The sequence below is a fragment of the Ipomoea nil genome, unplaced genomic scaffold, assembly GCF_001879475.1.
Source record: "Ipomoea nil cultivar Tokyo-kokei standard unplaced genomic scaffold, Asagao_1.1 scaffold2922, whole genome shotgun sequence".
NCBI classification, from domain to species: Eukaryota; Viridiplantae; Streptophyta; class Magnoliopsida; order Solanales; family Convolvulaceae; genus Ipomoea; species Ipomoea nil.
The window spans coordinates 536,914-558,108 of NW_017619350.1; the positions used below are offsets into that span (position 1 = coordinate 536,914).

General features: G+C 33.0%; 2 protein-coding genes and 1 long non-coding RNA gene across 4 annotated transcripts; 1 reads left to right on the forward strand and 2 right to left on the reverse strand.

The window, feature by feature from the left end:
- Window positions 1–66: 66 nt before the first annotated feature.
- Window positions 67–5,453, forward strand: LOC109161471 (SH3 domain-containing protein 2-like). Its single transcript, XM_019309885.1, has 10 exons — window positions 67–208; window positions 1,427–1,546; window positions 1,816–1,885; window positions 1,970–2,121; window positions 3,234–3,335; window positions 3,886–4,086; window positions 4,189–4,251; window positions 4,334–4,480; window positions 4,580–4,654; window positions 5,179–5,453. The coding sequence occupies exons 1-10, from the start codon at window positions 149–151 to the stop codon at window positions 5,296–5,298; spliced, it is 1,110 nt and encodes a 369-aa protein (XP_019165430.1). The 5' UTR covers window positions 67–148; the 3' UTR covers window positions 5,299–5,453.
- On the reverse strand, window positions 4,868–9,285 carry LOC109161472. Of its 2 annotated transcripts, none has more exons than XR_002050918.1 (4): window positions 9,000–9,285; window positions 7,603–7,724; window positions 7,327–7,377; window positions 4,868–5,123 (listed from the first exon to the last, which is right to left on the reverse strand). It is a non-coding gene; the product is annotated as an uncharacterized LOC109161472 (long non-coding RNA). The 2 variants fall into 2 exon arrangements; XR_002050917.1 differs by having other exon boundaries at window positions 4,868–5,126.
- A 1,464-nt stretch (window positions 9,286–10,749) lies between these two features.
- On the reverse strand, window positions 10,750–14,552 carry LOC109161469 (xylulose kinase-like). Its single transcript, XM_019309884.1, has 8 exons — window positions 14,146–14,552; window positions 13,870–14,015; window positions 13,495–13,747; window positions 13,047–13,179; window positions 12,522–12,610; window positions 11,804–12,081; window positions 11,146–11,215; window positions 10,750–11,051 (listed from the first exon to the last, which is right to left on the reverse strand). Exons 1-8 carry the CDS (start codon window positions 14,437–14,439, stop codon window positions 10,833–10,835), a joined length of 1,482 nt encoding a protein of 493 aa, XP_019165429.1. The 5' UTR covers window positions 14,440–14,552; the 3' UTR covers window positions 10,750–10,832.
- Between the last annotated feature and the right edge of the window lie 6,643 nt (window positions 14,553–21,195).

Genomic DNA, 21,195 nt, shown 5'->3' on the forward strand with positions numbered 1-21,195 from the left:
CAAAGCTACAAAAGCCGACATTTTAAAATCAGCAGCCATTTACTTATAGTCGAGATTACCCCTTCGTCGGAGCCGATCTCTACGACTCTACTGTCTTCGTTCGACGCTAGTCTCCCTCCCCCGATACTGGAAGCACCGGACGTAGTGAATGGATGCAATTAGAAAGCAAGCCACGCGACTCAGGGAACAGGTCGCTCGGCAACAGCAAGTACGATCTCCACTCTCGCTTCGTATATGCATACATACATAATTGTATTATTTTTGCATTGATTGATGTGAAGTTGATGTTTGATTTGGCTCCTCTAATTAGATCATTCATCACCTTCAAATTGTGCGGTAATCCGTGCATCTATTTGTGTATTTATTTATTTATTTTGATTTAATTTCTATTCATTTTGTTTTCTGTTTACTACTTGTTAGGTTCATTAAATGCTCCGATTAGCTTTGATTTTCATGAATCTATCTTTTCACTCAGCATATATGTATCTGTATGGCTGCTTCTATGTTGTGTTTTCAGTTTTCTACTTTTTAGGTTCAGTAAATGCTTTGATTTCGATGAATCTAACTTTTCATACAGCATATATGTATCTGTATGACCATTTCTATATTGTGTTTTCAGTTTTCTATTTTATAGGATCAGTAAATGCTTTGATTAGCTTTGATATTGATGAATATAGTTTTCACATTGCATATATGTATCTGTATGGTTGCTTCTGTTTGGTGATCTGAATAAGTTCTGTGGTTTGTAGCTGCTTTATAAGTGCTTGCTTGTTGGAGTATTTCTACTCTAGGAAACTAAATGCTCATAAAACTTTTGAAGTAAATTAGTTTTAAAACCTCCAGTTAGTAAAAAGCATAAAATGGAGGGGGTTTCTAATAGGTTTGGATAATCAATGATGCATTATTGACATTTCTAAATAATATAAATATTTCCTTGCATTTAAAGAATTTCAAACTATATATATATATATATATATATATATATATATATATATACAGATGTGTATTTTATTGTTGCATTGATCTTCTCAAATTAAAAAGAGTTTCAATATCAACTATCCTAACAATTTTTTCTTTCATAAAAACGAACTTTCAATGTGCATTCAACTAAAATACATTGAAGCTTTTTCAACAAGTTTCTAAGTTAAACATTTATTTTAAAAAGTTTCAGCTCAGCCAAATATGCTCTACTGTTAAGAATAGGTATCAGAACATGTATTTTTCCATTGTAATTCATTGGCTTTTATGCTTATAATATAGCCTTCAATTTGTATATTCAGCTTTTAGACATGATATGTAGTTTGATTTTAGTCAGTCTGCTATACAAAATTTGTTTATATTTATCAACAAATCTATACACTTCTTCTGACATTGCTGTTATTTGATATATTTGTTGTCATGCATTGCTTTTTACTTTTGAATGCAGGCTGTTTTCAAACAGTTTGGTGGGGGCTTTGGAGGTTCAGATTATGTTGGAACAGATGAATCTGAACTCCACCAGCATCAGAAATTGGAAAAACTTTACATATCCACTCGTGCTGCCAAGGTTTGTTGTCTTTTGTAGTTCAGGTTCATACCTGTTTATTGCACTGGAATTATTTATTTATTTTTTTAATTTTTTGAACTTGTCACCTTTTGTATACCTTTTATAATTATCAGTTAGAGATAGCTTCCTATTTTTGAATATTTAAATTTAGTGTTACCTATTTTTAAAGTTTTCTGCAGCTTTCCAGCTTTGATATTTATATTCCATTAAATCTAATGCAATATTGTTTCTTGCCTAATTGAAATGCTTGTTTTTTGTATGAATTTCAGCATTTTCAAAGGGATATTGTCCGTGGTGTTGAGAATTACATTGTTACAGGGTCCAAACAAGTTGAGATAGGTAATTTTGATGTTATATTATCGGTTTATTATTGTTCAAAGAGAAGTTTTATGATTTTAATGATGATTTGCAATCTATATTCAGGATCTAAACTTTCAGAAGAAAGCAGGAAGTATGGATCTGAAAATACATGTACAAGTGGTGCTACATTATCAAAAGCTGCATTATGTTTTTCAAGAGCTCTTGTCCAAATGGAGAAGGAGCGTGGAAATCTATTGAAAGCCCTGGGCACACAGGTTAATTATTATATGAATAACTAAATTCTTAATCAATCCTATAAAAGCTTAGAAGGCTCCATTGTCAAGGCTAATCTCCCTAAAGTCTTTCTTCTTCTTGTTCTTCTTCTTATAATAAAATGAAATGGTGATTTTTATCAGAATCATGGCATCTTCTTCTTCTAATAAAATGAAACGGCTCTTCTTCTTCTTCTTCTTCTTCTAATAAAATGAAACGGTGATTTTTATCAGAATCATGGCATCTTCTTCTTCTAATAAAATGAAACAGTGATTTTTATCAGAATCATGGCATCTTAAGGGTGGACTGTGGAATCATGTGTCCTCTAGGTTTACCCTCCAAATTTCATTATCTTTAAAAAATAATAATAATAATGAAACGGTGATTTTTATCAGAATCATGGCATCTTAAGGGTGGACTGTGGAGTCATATGTCCTCTAGGTTTACCCTTCAAATTTCATTATCTTTTTCTTTCAGTGTTTTTAGTTATCTTCTTCTTCTAAAATGAAACGGTGACTTTTACCAGAATCATGGCATCTTAAGGGTGGACTGTGGAGTCATGTGTGTCATCTATGTTTACCCTCCAAATTTCATTTTCTTCTTCTTTTTTTTTTTTTAAAAAAAAAAATTAAATGAAACGGTGATTTTTATCAGAATCATTGCATCTTAAGGGTGGACTGTGGAGTCATGTGTCCTCTAGGTTTACCCTCCAAATTTCATTATCTTTTTCTTTCATTGTTTTTAGTTACCCTCCAATTAGTTTATGAAGGCCCAGGTGATCTCCCTTTCAACTGGAAGCCAATATTTTACTATCCACTAAAAGTAGTGTACAAAAGTCCAGTTTGTTATATGAACCTGGCTTATAATATCGTTTATTCTTTTTCTGTTTTCAATGTTTGACAATGCTTTACTTTGGACCACAATGCCATATATCCTGTAATTGGTAGTGTGTAATGCTTGCTTTTGTGCTGTGTATTATCTTAGCCAAGACCATTTTGATTAAGGAAGGCCCCCCTCTTCCCATCTTAATGCCATTCTGTTAATCTGTTATACATACCTCTTTCTTTTTGGTATCAACAAAAGCTTGAAGGTTGTTAGATTTATTATATATCAGGTTGCTGAACCATTAAGAGCTATGGTAATGGGTGCTCCACTTGAAGATGCTCGGCATCTAGCACAACGATATGATAGAATGCGGCAAGAGACAGAAGCACAGGTGTGTTAACTGAAAATCTTACAATGTCTTTTTCTGATCTTATTATTTTATGTGTCCTGTATCCCTTTTTAACAAATATTCTACTGAGAAGCCTGTCTGAAATGCTGTTGGGGCACACAATGGAAAGAGATGCCTACTGAATGCATGTAAATGGGCATAAGTTGAAAAGTATAATTCAAAAGGGAACATAACTTATAATAAAATAAATTTAAAAAAAAAAAAAAAAAAAAAAAGAAGAGAACATAGTTTTACACATCAAACACTTGACTCTATCGAATAAATGGTGTTACTGCTAAAATTGTTGTGTAATTTCTTAGTGTATTTGTTGTGCCCGCATAATTGCTCATTTGTTTAAGCTCATCATATCTAAGAAGCTTTGCCTCTATTCTTCCTAGTTAACTAATTCTCTTAATAGTGTCTTCTTGGGGCATTTTCAAGGTGCTCCTTTTGCTTAATTCATTGTTCAGTAGGATGCACATAAACTGAGTTGTGTTCACCATCTATAGGTGATTACAAGATTTTAATTCTATGTGCTATCTATCCTAGATAGGCTGTTGAAGTATCCAGACGACAAGCAAAACTGAGGGAGGGAAATGGCAATCCTGACATGGCTATGAAACTGGAAGCTGCTGAAGCAAAATTACAAGATCTGAAGTCAAATACTGCTATATTGGGAAAGGAAGCTTCTTCAGCAATGGCAGCTGTAGAAGCACAGCAGCAGAGATTGACATTACAGCGTTTAATTGCCATGGTAGCTTGTTCTGCTGTATACTTTAAGTAGTAAAAATTGTCAAAATGTATTATAATTTATAATTACTTTAAGATTGTGACTTTTGTTTCTATTTATCATTAGGTTGAATCTGAACGAGCTTACCATAAAAAAGTGCTTCAGATACTTGATCAACTAGAAGCCGAGGTATGATGGCATTGTTTTCTTACCACTGTTCAGTGTTTGAAAGTTCATCATGAAGTTAATGCTGTTATCTGTCTTATGTCAGATGACGTCAGAGCGCCAAAGGATTGAAGCTCCTGCTCCTAGTATCGAGAGTATGCCTCCGCCTCCATCATATGAAGAAGTAAATGGTGTATCAACTTCTCCAATGCAAAATGGCTCAACTGATAGCATGGGTTATTTTCTTGCAGAAGTAAGTATATGTTATGCTTCTTTTCCTCCCAATTGCAAACCAGAAAAATGTGCCAGACATCACTATGAGTTTGTAATCTCTCCTTTTGCTCTGATATAGGCAATGTTTTCATATCATGCTGAATCTGATGTGGAGCTTAATTTGTCAGCTGGAGATTATATCGTTGTTCGAAAGGTTTGTTAGTCTCCCAAACGTTATATGCTATCTTATGACTCTGGTTTACAGTCTAGCTATGTTCTGGTGAAATAGAAGGATTTGAGTGTGATGAAGTATTTATTTGAAGTACATCAAAATCTTTTTATTCCTGTTAGTTACCTGTAATGTTCTGTTCTATTGCTGTATAATACATCACACTATAGAAGGTCTAAAACAGCATTACCTGGTACGTGCACAAGTATTAGGTATTTTTTCAGAAATCTACATATGATATAGGAAATTGATTGACATTGGCATGATTCTAATACATTAATCGTTGTCATTTGACGACACCCATATAGTCAACTTGGCATGCTTTCTTTGTGCTAGATCTCAAGCTTGAGTCCGTCCGCATACATTAATGGTTGTCATTTGCCTTTGCTCAGATATCATTACTACCGCAACATTTTTAGATTGTAGACCTCTTCCATTTTTAAGTGCTTGGATTCTTCTGCGTACACAAAGGAAATAAAATTTACATTAATGCTTAATTACCTTCTCAGGTTTCAAATAATGGCTGGGCTGAAGGTGAATGCAAAGGCAAAGCTGGATGGTTCCCTTATGGTTACATTGAGAGAAGGGAACGTGTACTTGCTAGTAAGGTTGTGGTTGAAGTTTTCTAAATCACTGTGTTCATTTATGTTGTGCTATAATGTTTGTGCAGTATAACCAGTATTACAACATTTTCTCCAATTTCATATAAGATCGGTTTACTATTATGTGTGTTTGGAACCTTTGTTTTTATTCTTGTATATGATTCTTGCACTTTCCTATGGTTTATAGATTTGTTGTTCGACTGTTGCAAATGTATTTGTTTGATTCATAGTTTTCTAAGTCACTGTGTTCATTTATGTTGTGCTATAATGTTTATGCAGTATAACCAGTATTACTATTATTTGTGTTTCAAAACCCGCCCTGCATTTGGCCGGTGGGACGGGGCAAGCTAAAAAAGCCTGCTCTTTGGCGGGCTTAGGTTTTGCTAGCGCGTCGCTCCCCCGGCATACAGTCTAGGGGGTCACGTCACTTTTTTTTTTACTTGTTTTTACGTTGTATGTTACTTTGTTAAGTTTTACTATTTATAAATTATAAGAATAATTAAAATCACATAAGTACTCATTTAAATTTTAAAACATAAGTTTCACTATTTGTAAACTATAAAAATAATTAAAATTATATAAGTACTAATTTAAATAATAACATATTAAACAATACTCAGTAATTTTGAAGTCTATTGTTTAAAATTATAAAACATTAAACAATAATTTTAAAGATCATCAAACATTTTATATATATAATATATATATATATATATATATATATATATATATATATATATATATATATATATATATAATTTAAAAAATAAATGGGCATTTTGGTGGGTTTAACAGGCTGTGTTTAAAAAAAAGTCGCTCTTTGGCAGGCCTCTATTTTTGAAACTCATTTCTTACTTATTTTTATGGCTTAAGTATAAACTGCCGATCCATCTTAGGATATGACGTGTGTGTATACTTACACATACAGGTGTGTGTGTATGTACGTATACACACACATATATAGAGAGAAAGAGAAATTATATGTCACCATAGTAGGGGTGACCCCGGTTCCGGTTCCATATATGGACAAACCGAAACTGAAACTTTATAGTAAGGTTCCGATTCCGGTTCTAACCGGATTTATTTTAAAAAGAATAATTAAAAAAAAAACACTATAATCTTTAATTTTTTCCGATTTGGAACCGAAATCGCCGGTTCCGATTCCTTTTCATCTCAAACCTTAACCGGAACCATATTGGTTCCGGTTAGAAACCAGAACCATATTGGTTTCGGTTAGAAACCAGAACCGAACAATTCGGTTCCGATTGCGATTCAACAGTGCACGGTTTGGTTCGAATCGAACCGTGGTCACCCCTACACCATAGGTTAATATTCTAATAGCCACGTTCTTAAATACAAGGGAATAGCGCATGCAACAAGTATGTTAAACAAATCCAACAAAATTAGACAATTTTGTTTATGAGATACATGGAAGAGATATCTGAAAACTGACCAAACAGCTACCTCTTGGAAATAGCTCTAAACCTACTGATAGAAGCATCTTGCAAATCAAAGGTTTCCTCCTAATAAGCTACCTTACCCAATAATAAATGTTAAAAATATGCTAAATTAAAACTGCTTATAGATCACGAATTGCATAAGATGGATGATTGGCAGGGAAAATATAAATAGTTCAGTGTTTGTTGAGATATTTGCTGCAAATCTAGTGGGGCCAAAACATTTGAAATTTCAATATCCTGTTTATATTATTAAGATAATTTCGAATATAGCTGTCATAATGAAATACTGAGTAATATTTTATTCATACGTCATAATATAATCTCTAATAATGCTTGATATTTTTTTTAAGATTGCAATGGAAGCTATATACATGTTATAGATTAAATACTTGAAGGTACACACCTATTGAATTAAAGTCTCACAAAACAATGACAGTATTTATCATACTTTACAATTGTTTAGGAGTGAATAAGTTGCAAATGGCCCATATTATATCAAATTAATTCCTTAATTATCTGTGCATAGCATAAGCCACCTCCCAAAGAATTATGGAGGTCATGGAAACAGACAATCTCAAGATATATGTATAAATACCTCCATTGCACCCATCCTCATGGTAATATCATCAATTGCCCCTCTTAATAACTGCAGAACAGGCCAAGTATACATCACTTTCATACACAATCGGTGCTCCATATTCACAAAACAGTTATAATAAAAATAAATAAAAACAAATATAAGGTCCATGACAGAGGAAAGTCCAATCTATTTCAAATTTCTGCCAGATAAATATTTTAGTGTGCGAAGAAAATTAAAACAAAAAACTATTCAGTGTATTGCAAAAACAAAAATTGTGGGGTAAGAACTCACTTTATCAGATCCAAGGCTCCAACTCCAGAAAAGCAGTGGGGACACAATGGAACTGGTCCATTAGTACTTTGTTGTCCTTTACAGTATCACCTCATAAAGAAGTTGCAACTTGATTAAAGCAACTATATAAAAAAAGTTATTAAAAAAAAACTCAAGATAAACAGTTTTCCAATTTTATTTTTTTTCTAGGAAGAATGAAAATCTGTAGAGCTCAAGGCATCCGCTCTTGAGAAGGCAAACATTAAAAAAAATGCATGAGAAATATAGAAACACAATTCACTCCATAGTCAATATAGAGGTGGAATATTAAGGTGACAATAATGTGAGCCACTATGAAATATTTGGAACTTATATTAAATCAATAATAGAACCATCATTATATTGTCTACAGAGTAAGAAATCAAAAGAGGAAACAATAGTACTATTGCTGTGTGGATTCTCCACTAATATGTGTTGGAATTGCAACAGTCAGTTTAGTGGCTTCTAATCAATTTAAGTAATCCTCACAGTGCCAAACTACTATACACCCACCTGTCACCCTCATTAATGAGTATTTGAATTTGTTCCACCAAATTATTTTTCCTTCAGCCCCCTATCCGTCCCTCAACTTCTCTTTTACCTTGGTCTGGTCAGGAGCACACGAGAAGGGCAAGTTTGTCTAAAGGGAATGAAATGTCATCAAACACGGATAAATATGAAAAGACTGAGATCAGAATCTTATATTATTTCTAGGAAACAAAATGACTAGTGGTTTATCTATTGAACCATTGAACAGTAGGAGATCTGCAGTTCTGTGCATTCTGGGGACCTTACTTGCTTATTATCTAATCAATCAGCGGTGAAAATTATAAGGCATATGGATAAATGACATAACAGCAGTAAAAACAGTGTTAAGTGCTCGAAAAAACAAACAAATGCACATTGCAATATTGAAGGAAATTATATCAGATTCACCGGTGGATTGTAACTTAACAATGAACCACGTACTCCAAAAACCAAATAGAAATAAAATGCCAAAAACAAAATGAAAATGCACATAACATGTCACTGTACAAGCAAAAAGCATGTCAACGCATATTTCTGCTTTCGAGACCTAGCTATAGGCAAAATTGTGTGCGGCGCCGGTTAGAGGGAGACTTCATTTTGAACTCTCTGAGCTAATATTTTTCAATTACTCATAAGCAACAAGGTAAATTAATACAGGTGCAATTTCACAAAACAGAGAATAAAAGCAAAGAGGTTAAGAATGACCGTACAAAAAATCAGAATCACTCCGTATCGTCAAATAACAATAATTGCACGGAAATTCCTGCAAATAAATAATCATTTACATCATTGAAACATGAAACGGAAAAAATTTGGTAATAGTAATCACTAATCAGAGAAATGTAGCTTACTGCATCGAGAAGCTCGATATGGAGCTGTTGAATGCGAGAGCAAAGCAGCGGGGCCTTTTGGAGGATGATGTAGCAAAATCCACAATACTGGTGTCCGCTGCGGAGAAATCTGCTTCTCCGCCCTGCTCGCCGCCATCTTCACCGTTATCGATCATCGGATACTCATCGTCCGGATGCTTCCGTCCTCCTTTAGCATTCTCTTACTTTATCTCTGATCCAGATCTGATGATTTTCCTTCCGAGCACGAAGAATGAATTGCTCGTCGTAGATTTTTAAATAGCGCGCGAATTCGCGTTTTTTCTCATGTTGAATTTAATATTGATTTCCAATATCATTACTGAATATTTATAGACGATTTTTATTATAAAAACTAACCGGAATTACTCGACGGGTTTTTTTGGCGGGTGGGTGCGGGGGTGTGAGCGGAGGCGTGCTTTTACAATGTGTTATGCTTTTCATTATAAAATTATCTCTACATGGTCTGTATAAAATAAGTTCACAATTTTTGACAATCAAATTCACACAAATACTTATCATCTGTATAAAATTAGAAAGTCACCTAATTCATGAAAATTTTCAATTAATCATCTCTAGTCATTTTGATCTTTGGTTGTACACTTTTGTAAATATAACTATTTATATATCATGTTTTTAGAATTTTAGTTATTAATTTTGAGTTTTTAGTCACTTATCCTAACATTTTAAATCCACCTCTGTGCCTTACCTGAGCGATTGAGTGCCCATTTGGGTTTTCTCCTTTGTTTCAATGAAAAAAACAAGAGACAAGTCTATTGAGTGTCAATTTGGGCATTCTCATTTGAATGGGAAAGGAAGAGACAAGTGGAAACGTAAGGGTAATTGATTCAACTTCTATAATATATTAATCTTATTTGAACATTTCTCATTTGTAGTTATATATTAAATAAGTCTTTATCTTTTATAAATAAATAAATATAAAAGATAAAGACTTATTTAAATGTACTTTTAACCTCGTATCATACTAGATTAATTTTCATTTGCATCAAATCTACCAAATTAAAGACAAATGCTGGTCATATTGATTTTTTCATATGAGAGGAGGTTTTGAGTTCACACCTACTAAGTCGATTAATCTTTATCTTATATTAGTTGAGTTAAAAAAATTCTCTTATTTGAATTGAAGATGGCATGGCAGCATGTCAAGGAACATTTTGGGTCCGTCTCATCGTAAAATGTGAAATACTTTTTCAGTTAAAACGTAATACATTTTATGAGAGGGTGTCACTTATGCTAGCAACCATTTTCATACGGATGTAAATTCCATGTCGTTCACAAATTACAATCCAATTAAAGATGGCTGCATGGTGCGCAGTCACTCTCACAACCATTAATATTTGCTTAGGATTCGCCAAATTGGAGACAAATTTGATTGGAAGCGAAACGAAATTGATAATGTTTTGATGCATACTATACTGGGGAAAGCAAAATTAACATGAACGTAACCACTAAAACGACAATTATCCACATGGTGGTCCAATTGGCTTAAAGATTGAAATAAGATACTCCCACACAAGGCAATTACATTGAAATTTCACATGAAATTGACTCTAATACAAATTAAAACATGTGATCCATTTTAACTAAAATTCTGAACTAATAGTTGAACTGCATATTAATTTTATATATTATATGCTCAACACAAAAGAGGCTTTGTGCCACTACCCCAAGATACTTGTACGTCGGCATCACAACTTGGCAAATTGCAAACAAGCGTAAACATCACACGTTTTTTTCCTTTTATTTTTGCAGTTTTGAACACAACTTGATTGCCTAGAATTATAAGACATAGCCTTATTAATACGGAGTTAGAAGAACCTTGTTTTGACAGGCACCTTTTAGTGCTAGCAATGCGGCTCCATAGGCAGCTTCAGTTTGATCTGCGCAGCGTACCGGTATACCCAGGACCCTCGCTCGGATCTTTGTCCATATTTCATTCCTTGACCCGCCTCCAGATGTCAGTATTTCCTCAACCGGGGCTGCCCCAAGACTCTTTAGCAAACTGTACCCCTTTGCCTGTATATAATAATATCGAACGCGCCATATCAATGTTGTTCAATATGGCTCAATTTTGTGAGTAATAACATCATCTTTTAATCATTTTATTTACCTCAATACGAGCCATCGATTCAAGAATACCATACAAGTATTCCACGTCATCTTCCGGCCGCGGGTGCATCCTGCAAGACAACGATTTAAAGGAATTATCCATCAATAATTTTTTGGGAACAGAGTCAAACCGATCCTCAATCTTTGGCTACAAAGTTAATTAAGTTCTTAAAATTTTAAAAGGTGCAATTACATCCATTTATAATTTATTTTGATATAATAAATTCTAAAAATCAATTAATAACCTGCTATCACAGGTCATTAAAGTTACGACAACTCGCCGATAAAATTTCAGGCAACAAAGTGACTGACAAACCGTCGCCAATCATAGAGAAGGAGACCAAGGTTGCCTTCTCCGTAGAGAAGGCCACCACTGGATCACTTTCTCACTGCAGAAGGCAACCACAAAATTCTCCGTAATCTCACCGGCTAATTGTCGGAATCCTAATGACCTATGATGACAAGTCATTAATTGATTTTGGGACTTCATTATACCGAAATAAATTGTTAATTGGTGTAATTATACATTTAAAGAGTTTAAAAGCTAATTGCTTTTCAACTAAATTTCGAGGACATTTAACCATTTTCCCCTAGTTTTTTCTTTTTTACACTCGGTAAAAAAATAAAAAAATTTGAGAATCACTTTTTTACGTTAATACCTAGGCTCTTTTGTTGGATCTGCCAAGGGGAATCTTTCACCGGGTACTTTCAAGGGATAGTAATCAAGAGGGGAGGGCACAAGGGGATTGATCCGCTCACTCAATTTATAAAGCTCCTCGTCACTGAAGAGATGCCGTAGAACAGCTCCGCCGGTGTTGGAAGCCCCTCCGACGAGCCATTTATCACCGAGCCGGTGGCTATACACTCCAAACCGAACATCTTCCACCTTTTTAGTACTTAGTAGTTTTAAAGCTACAGTTGAACCCAAAGATGTAACCTGAACACACAAATTAATTCAACAATAATAGTAACACGTACTGACCCATGGAGGCAAAGATGTGACCTGAGAACAGAAATTAATTCAACAATAATCGTAACCACACTGCATAAGGTAATTCTGAATGTCGGTCCCACGGCATTTCCCCACCAATAGTTTTTGGCGTGATTTTTTAGGAGGTCAAACTAATATGGAGGAAAAAAAAAGTAAGTGAGATTTAATCTCAAGGAGCTCAGTTTAATTATATCTGTGGGCTCTACTAAAAAAGAAAAAAGGTCAAGCTGCTTCACATAAGTCACAAATCTCGCGCATAAATCTTTGTGTTTTTTTTTTAAATTTTGTTTTTTCAAAATTTATTTGTTTATTTTTTCCCCTTTCATTTTTTTTTTCTAGTCACAATAAAAATTCTCAAAAATTACAATTATTGGAAACGCTCTTACCGCTTTTCCAGGTTGGGAAGCACGTGTTGCTATGACTGCCGCTACGCTATCCGTAGTCCCAGTGCACACAACACAATCTTGCGGGAATCCTGAACAGTGGATATGATGCAAACTTATCAGAAAATACTAAAAAAATAAATTTGTGGGCAAAAAATACTAAAATATGAAGCTTTTGTTGTGTCGGGAATCTGTACAACTTGACACTCTGTATGGGTAAGAAAATACTAAAATATGAACCTTTTTCTTGTCGGGTATCTGTACAACTTCACACTATGTATGGCGTGAATCTATATGCAATAAAAGATTAAAAAAAAATAAGGGCGTAAATTTTTAGAAAACACCCAAGGAGGGTATTGGATCTTTACTCGGGTTTTGTAGAAAATTTTTTATTTTTTCTTTTTTTTTGTGACCTGTGACAGATAAAGAGTGCCTTACTGCCTTAGAGAACTCAGTAGCATAAGTCAAGCATCCTAATTGGCTTGTAGACCACAAGTTACAACGTTAAACGAAGGGAAAATAATGTACCATAAAGTCTTCTCATGTCCTCCTTTATAAAATCGATTGATTTTCCAGGCGCTTGAACAGCAGGCAAAACATGAGAAAATGGTTGAGAAAGCAGCCATCGCGGGTAGCATTCAGCTTCTGGATCATAGCCAAGCTGCACCATTGCATATATATATATGGAATTTATTATGATCAAACGCTTATAATAAATACTTACCTATAATGATCTAGCTTTACTCCAAGGTGTAAAGGATCAAGCGATTATCACTACGTCAAAAGCTATAATTAGTAGGAAAACGCAATTTTATTTCCCTGTAAACCACCATCACATTTTTTTGAGGAATTTGGCTATTCATTAGCCTCAGCTCAACAATGACTTGACACTTTACCGGTCTCGACCAACTAATTTGTAAAGTAGAAGTGAAGAAAAACAGGAATGTTTGTTTCACATAGTCAATGAGTTGAATACCTTCAATGCATTATTGTAGTCCGTAATTCCCAGCTTGCCATGTAGGAAATATGACACCCAGTCAGCATGATGCAACACCAGTGCAGACTTCTTGCTAAACTCGTAAGAGTTCCACCATGAAAGGAGCTTGCAAAGAGCAGAAGAATCGGCGAGGACACAGTGGTTTTCAGGAGCAATAGACTTCACCTCCGGCAAAACATCGGCATAACTCTCATTATAGAGGTATGCTTTAGATAATGGCTCCCCAGTAGTGCTGCAGAAGAAGAATTTAAACTGGGTTCACACTAGATCTATATATACCATGCCATGAATTAGAGAAAGACAGAAACTAAAACTAAAACCAAAAAAAATTAAAAAAATTAAAGTACAATTTACCTGTCTAAGATGAAGATGGTTCCAGAAGTCCCATCAACAGAAATTGAAGCAACATACGGGCGAAGACCCACAGGCACATCCCCTAGAAGTAAGAAGAGAGCTTCTTTCCAACCTCGTAGCCAATCCACTGCTTTATCTTCCTCTCTCTTTCTTGTAAAACAACACCATTTTCAGGGTTTAGACCGACCCAGACAAATTTTCAGACAAGATTCCGATATTTAAGCAAGATGAACAGTTTGAGGCACTAACGTACGTACTGATACACAATAAGCTTACCAAATACAAAGGGTAATCCCTCTTCCCTTCGGAAAGAAGATTCCCGTCGTCGTCAATCAGGGCGTAACGAGCGCCGGAAGTGCCAAAATCCATGCCCAGATAGAGCCGGCCGCCGGCCAGGGGATCAGAAACCACGGAGCCAACTTCGTTATTCTTGGAAATGACGGCAATGGGTTTTGGTTTGCCGAAAATGTGAGGGCTTGAGATTGGTTTTGCAGACGGCGGCGTCCATTTTCGGAAGGAATGCTGGAGCGGCAGCGAAGAGCAGATGGCGTTGTATACGGAGCTCGCCATTGTTTGGATGCTTATGCTGAAATTGTCTTTACACTTCGTATTTGAACTGAGTGGACTGACTGTACGCTTTCCTCTGCTTTAATAAACGTTTTGAATCCAAACACACTACAAATATTTTGTGTAGATAAAGTCTAGGTGGTGCAATATTGACAATTTCCACAGATATGGATAATATCCACATCAGATTTTATCGTTTCTTTTTAAACTGGACATACTTTTTTAAAATGACAAATGGGTTTATTTTATTGTTACTTTTTAAATTGGGCATACTTTTTTTCTAAAAAAAATAATTGGATTTACTTTTTTAATATATATAATCATGAGTAAATGCATTAGGTAAACCCTGTGAAACCAAAAAGACTAATTGATCATTCTTGTTTCGAGTCAAATTTGTATGTTGTAATCTTGTAATTATCAAATTAACTACCTGATCAACTTGGTTGAGGTTGTCCATGTAATTAGGTATACTTTTTCTAAGTGCAATTTTACCAGGGAAGTTTAGAGGGAGTTAACTGGTCAGCTATGGCAACTTAGGTTATACCTTATTTTAACACTTTGTCGGCTAGGGTCATAAGGAGAATTTTATCCAAAGTATATTTATGGGTAGCGGTTGCGAACTTTCTCTTAAATCAAAGTTTAATAATATGTTAGTTATTTTGTAAGACAAAATTACAATTTTTTGTTTATAAATTATAAGAAAATAACACTTTTTGTCTATCAATTAATTATATGATCACTATTTTTTTTAATTGTCAGCAAAGTGGCCTTTTTGTTCATTAATAATTGTTTACAAAACAACTTTAAAAAACTCAACTCTTAACCAAATTCATTGACAAACAACAAAATCATTTCACAACAATTGAACAAAAAGTGACAATAATATAACTGTTGGACATAAAAGTATTACCTTTTCTTTATATAATTTAGATACAAAAATTGTTATTTTTTCTATCAAGCAAGTAAAACAAAAAATCCCAACTAGCATTAGAGCATCTCCATTAGAGGAAAAATAGGAGAGAATTCACTACTTTTAAGGTCAAAATGTCATGGTGGCAGAGAGAGAATCAAGAGAGAGAAGGGGTGGGGAGCATCTGCAAATGTTGGGATATTACTCTGCCCAAGAAAAATAATTAATGATTAAGGATAAAGAACCAATAGAGAAATGACATGCTTATTTTATATATATATATATATATATATATATATATATATATATATATATATATATATATATATTTTATAAAATCAGTTTTGATTTTTTTTCCCTCCCCTCCCACATTATTCTCTTTCCTACTCACTCTTACATTCTCCCCCTAATATCCCCAACTGATAAGGATGTTCTTAGTTCATCTCTTCAAAGCAAGCTCAATGAGGGGTTTTAATTTGGTTGATTTGGAGGAGAGTTGGAGGAAAAAAATGTATGAGTTTTTGTGCTAAATATTTGGTGTTTACAATAAATTTATTGTTTTTTTTTAAGGAGGGAAAATGTTTTAAATTTTGTGCTAAATATTTGGTTTTCAAAAAGAAAAAAGAAAACACGCATAAACGGAGCTTAGGCGCCCCCACTAATTTTATTTTTTATTTTTTTTTTTCATTTTAAGCTTACAAATTTACCGTCATGATCTTGAGGTCTAGTAATACAAGTTGCTCGTATTGACTCTTTGTGCATCAGTAGATTGAGAAAATAGTTATAAACAGATACTGTATTGTAACAGAGTCAATAATACTTAAAAAAAATTAAAAAAAAAACTTACAAATTTACATGATAAATAATTATGAGCTCTACTACATAGACTTCTAAAATTCGACTCCCTCATTTATACTCCCTGAGGCTGCAAATCAGGATTGGTTATTTTTATCATGTGGGTCCACTAAAAAGTGTCTACATCAAAAGCATGTGAGAAGGAATACAAGTTGAGAGTTTAAAATGGAAGTACATCAAGTATTTTCCGAGAATTATTTATCAAAAAGTTGTCAAATGTTTCAAATAATTGGGATTGCTCTCAATAACACAAACCAAGACAAAGTGTATTGAATTACTACGCTCCTACTGTCTCCTACGCATGATAAGTGCAGTCAATTTTGAAACGTAATGGGTTTTGACACGCAATAATGATGTGTTTGGAACATAGAAATGGTACGACAAATAATTCTCATTTACTGTTGAAATTTTGAGGAAAAAAAAACTAACTTTTTGTAATATTAATATATTTTTAGATAATGTTGATGTTATCTAATTTATTTAATTATATATAATATTAAAAGAGTTGGAACATATCTAAATTTTTCTTATGCCAACTATAAATAGGAGCTCTCATTTATACAGAAGACATTTTAGAAAAGATTCGGGAAAGCTTAAAGCTTGTTCTTGGAAATAAAATCCTCCCCTTCCAACCATATATCTGGCATGTTGATCCATCCAAACATATAAGTTTTTCAATACCAAGCCACTTGAGTTTCAGATGCACTTTAGTGGAGTGTATCCAGAGATATGTACCCGCACCGCATTAATATTCTTTATAATCAGAATTTTGAATTTTAATATATATAGTGTTTACAACTGTGATTATTCAGTTAAATATGTATATGAGTTTTGCTCCCATTTTGAAAAAAAAAAAAAAAAAACACTATTGTAGTATTATTATTCCCGGCCCTTTTCTCTCTTTTCTCCTCTACAACATATGAAAAAATTTGGACCAAAAAAAAAAAACTCACCACTATAGAAGCTTGATATTGTCCATTTTTCAGAAAAATATATATTGTTCAATTTTCAAAATAAAAATAAAATTTCAAAGTATCATTATCACACATAATAAAAATAAAATATAAGAGAGTTGTAATTGGAAAACAAATATTCTATGGAGAATTTAAGCTCAAGAAGGTAGATAATGTGTTGCGATGTGATAGCAAATGCGATTGTCCGGGTTAAAAAAATTCAATATTCATTGTATTAGAGAGGTTCATAGTGGAATTTTAAAGATCATGGTGTTTATTATTGGTTGTTGTGAGGATATTGTACTCAAAAGTCATCATTTCGTGTGTGTGTGCATGACAAAAAAGTTCCATTTTGATGTGGTTGCTTTCCAGATTGGGTATAGTAAAAAGTTATAAATCAAATTTAAAGTTATATCATTTTTTGTCTTCTTTTTTTCTTTTTGAGGTAAAACCATTATTTGATATGAAATCTAAATTCAAAGCCTTCTTAATAATGCAAGCCAATAAGTTTCAAGCCTTTCAAAATCAGTGATAAAAGTCAGGCCATCCAAGATTGAACACCTAAACTAAAGTACTTAGCTTCAAAATTGAATATGTATCTAAGTTAAGTTGAAGATCGATTTTATTAAATCCAAGCCTTTGATTTCAAGATGTAAATTTAGCTTAAGTAAACCGTTCACTTTGAGAAAGAAATTAAAGGACTTATTTGGTAACATAATTAACTTATCAGTCAATTTTTGCTTATTTGATCACTATTAACTGTTTGACTTGGTTAAACAATTAATATAATCATTTGATCACTATAAATTGATTGACTTGGTTAAACAACAGTGTTTGCTCAATTAGCTTTTTGTAACAACTTATTGCTCCAAAACGCTAAAAATTCAAAAAGCTGCTCAAAGTAGTTTTTTTGATCAATTTTTTGAGAATGTCATTTTGCATGTAAACAGTTATCAGCCAATTTTCCAAACATCTTTCTACAATCAGCTAATGCTATCAACTAATCAAACACACTAATCCAATCAGCTAACAGCTATTTACCAAACATTCTGAAAGTCTTTTGAGTTGAAGATCAAATTCAAGCTACACCAATTCAAAATCAAGTTCAAGACATTGAGATTTCGATATTTAATTTGTGTCAAAGTGATGAGTGAAAATTTATAAAATTATTCAAAGAGTGTATATTATGTACACTTTAGTTTAGCTGTAGCAAAATTTTCAATGATTATATCCGATATGGTAAAATCTCCTTAATCCAAATCATGCCCAACTTAAGAGATCGAGATACTAGTCACCTAGACCAAGAGAGTTGGAGAAAACACAAAATAGTTACATATCTTACCACTCTAATCTAGCTACTAGGAATATCACACCACGAATTAACATAAATCCTTAAACTCGACTTGATCATACTTTAATTCTACTAAAAATTCATATAGTGCCGATACAATATATACTTAATTGTAGTATACTACATTGTATTCTTATCATTTTATACACATAACATTCAGGTAACGTAATTATTGATGTTAGCAAACTTAAAATTCCACTTACAGTAACTAATAAATTTGTCAAGATAGTGTGTTTTTTCAAAGTCTATGTTTTTTTTGATAAAAACAAAATGAATCTTATATAATTACATACTATACACCACTCTCAATTCAATTTCCAAAATCTCTAATACTCTTCAAAACTTATCATCATCGTACTGCACTCCAATTTATGCGACCCTTCGGAAACTTTCCCTTTCTTAATTCTTTTCGATTGTCGGCCAAGTTAGTTCACCTGTCAAATTAGGTTCTTTCATCATCGAAGGGAAGCAAGATTAATCACTATACTAACAAACTGAAGTTGGTAATCAGTAAGGGTCTAATTCCATGGTGTGTCGTATTCATCACATTAATTACGTATTGTATTGAAATGCAATACTTGTCGTTTTTTTAATTGTTCGATCAATTGTCATGTGGCCTGGGTTGTTATTTTAATTTTTTTCATGATAAATCAATTAATGGAGTTGAAAATTAGTGTTTCTTGATGGTGTTTTTGTATTTATTGATAGTTACAAGAAAAAGAAGATCAAAATTACAAAAATGTTCATACTGAAGGCATAATTTCCAATATCATATCCTTTCTGTTTTGTATGATGTAAGGAATCCAGTTGATAACTTGTGATACTGTAATTGAGAAGAGATAACTTTTAAACACATTGAAAGACAAAACATATTTCAACATGCATATCACATGGGTGACTAAAGGTACATATTTTTCATAATTACAATATCTTCTTTTTCAGAGAAATTGTAGTGGCATGAAGTGTGACTGACTCACCAATAAATCAAGAATCAAGCTATACTTATTAAACTATTATTTTTTTTTAGTACACTTAGCTTATTCAACTATTTATGCATGGATAAGTACAATATCATTGGTTATAATTGTTGTAGTACAGTTCCATTTGACCAATTTTTTTTCACTTCTTAATACCCTTTTAAATTATTTTTCTCTTTTTTTTCATATTTATTTAAGTAATACTACAATTGTCTAAACCATATGACAATATCAATTTTTTAAAGATAATGGTAGACAACCGAGTCATATATATATATATATATATATATATATATATATATATATATATATATATATAGTTGAGAGTCATAAAAGATATAGGAAAATTTGCACTTTTAATCCATAAGTTATAGGGTAATTGTAGACCTCGTTCATAAGTGTTGGTTGTGTTCAGTTTTCGCCCCCTAAGCTATCATTGACATTGTACTTTTCATCCTTTTATTAACTTTCCGTGTTCATTTTTGTCCCTAAATTATATTAAAGTTGCAAATTTCGTCTCTAATGTTTTGTTAGTAGAAGGGCGAAAAGTGCAACACTAATGATAGCTTAGAGACAAAAAGTGAGTATGATCAATAATTAGGGACGAATTTTACAATTATTATATAATTTATGGACGAAATGTGTAATTTCTTCAAAAATTTATAAAAACGTGTAATTATTGAGCTTGGTCTTAGTATCATACTTGTCGTATGAAAATGTATACGAGAGGACGAGCGGTGACACTTGTATGTCATGCATGCAGGATGCATTAAAACGTTGTGAATACTTTATTTAGTTGGATGATGTTCCAAAAAAATGTTAGTTGGATGCTGAGATGTGATATGGTCGCAGTAATGAATGCACAGAACAGGGTCACGTGAATATAGGATTCCTTTGCAAGTTGCAAGAATCTGACACTTATTTAACTGGACACAAAATGAAACCAAGCTTGTATTTGCTCTAATCGGCAAACAGGAACTACGACGTATCACACAAACCATTTTCATCCGTAAAAAATGTCAGACTGTCTCTGTCAACAGTTTTCCACATTGTGGGCCAGTTACTTGAAAAGCATCCTCAATAGTGTGAGGTTTTTGAGAAATTTTTGTAGGTGTGATTAGAAAAGAGAATAGGAGAATTGAAGGAAAAAAAAATAAAATTAATATCTAAAAAGTAAAAATAAATAAATAAGTAAATAAATATACCTGCTGTTAAACGCGCTCAGATGACCGTGTACAAGGACGGAGTCGGAATTAAATGATGTGGGGGCCAATTACGATTTAAGACCGAATAATTAAATATATTAATATTCATTTAATATATTTTAAAATACATTATTACATTTAAAATTTAATAAAACTGAGTAGTAAACTAATATTTTCTTTTTAATATTGTGTCTGCTCATGATATATACATAATCACCCTATGCTTTAATTAATCTTAATTAATTCCTTGTTTCAAATTAATATCTATCTTATATATTTAAGAGTAAATATCCAAAATAGTCCCTCGACTATAGCTAAATTCACAAATTGGTCCTCGACTTTCAATTTCAACCAATTAAGTCCTTAACTTTGTAATTTTAACACAATTTGGTCATCTGTTTATTTGACCGTTTGTTGACTGTGATTTTTTAGGATATATATGTAATTTCATGGTCCATCGTCGGGTTTTTAAGATTCCAGTTGCATTTCCAGACCGCACTGTTACATT

Bases quoted from the DNA above. Each gene is read 5' to 3' on its own strand.
- LOC109161471 (XM_019309885.1), top strand. From the start codon at position 149: ATGGATGCAATTAGAAAGCAAGCCACGCGACTCAGGGAACAGGTCGCT. The intron at 1,886-1,969 runs GTAATTTTGATG...ATCTATATTCAG, and splicing joins GTCCAAACAAGTTGAGATAG to GATCTAAACTTTCAGAAGAA. The intron at 4,481-4,579 runs GTAAGTATATGT...GCTCTGATATAG, and splicing joins TGGGTTATTTTCTTGCAGAA to GCAATGTTTTCATATCATGC.
- LOC109161469 (XM_019309884.1), bottom strand. From the start codon at position 14,439: ATGGCGAGCTCCGTATACAACGCCATCTGCTCTTCGCTGCCGCTCCAG. The intron at 14,016-14,145 runs GTAAGCTTATTG...TTTACAAGAAAG, and splicing joins GGGATTACCCTTTGTATTTG to AGAGAGGAAGATAAAGCAGT. The intron at 12,082-12,521 runs GTAAGAGCGTTT...TTGTGTGTTCAG, and splicing joins CTTCCCAACCTGGAAAAGCG to GTTACATCTTTGGGTTCAAC.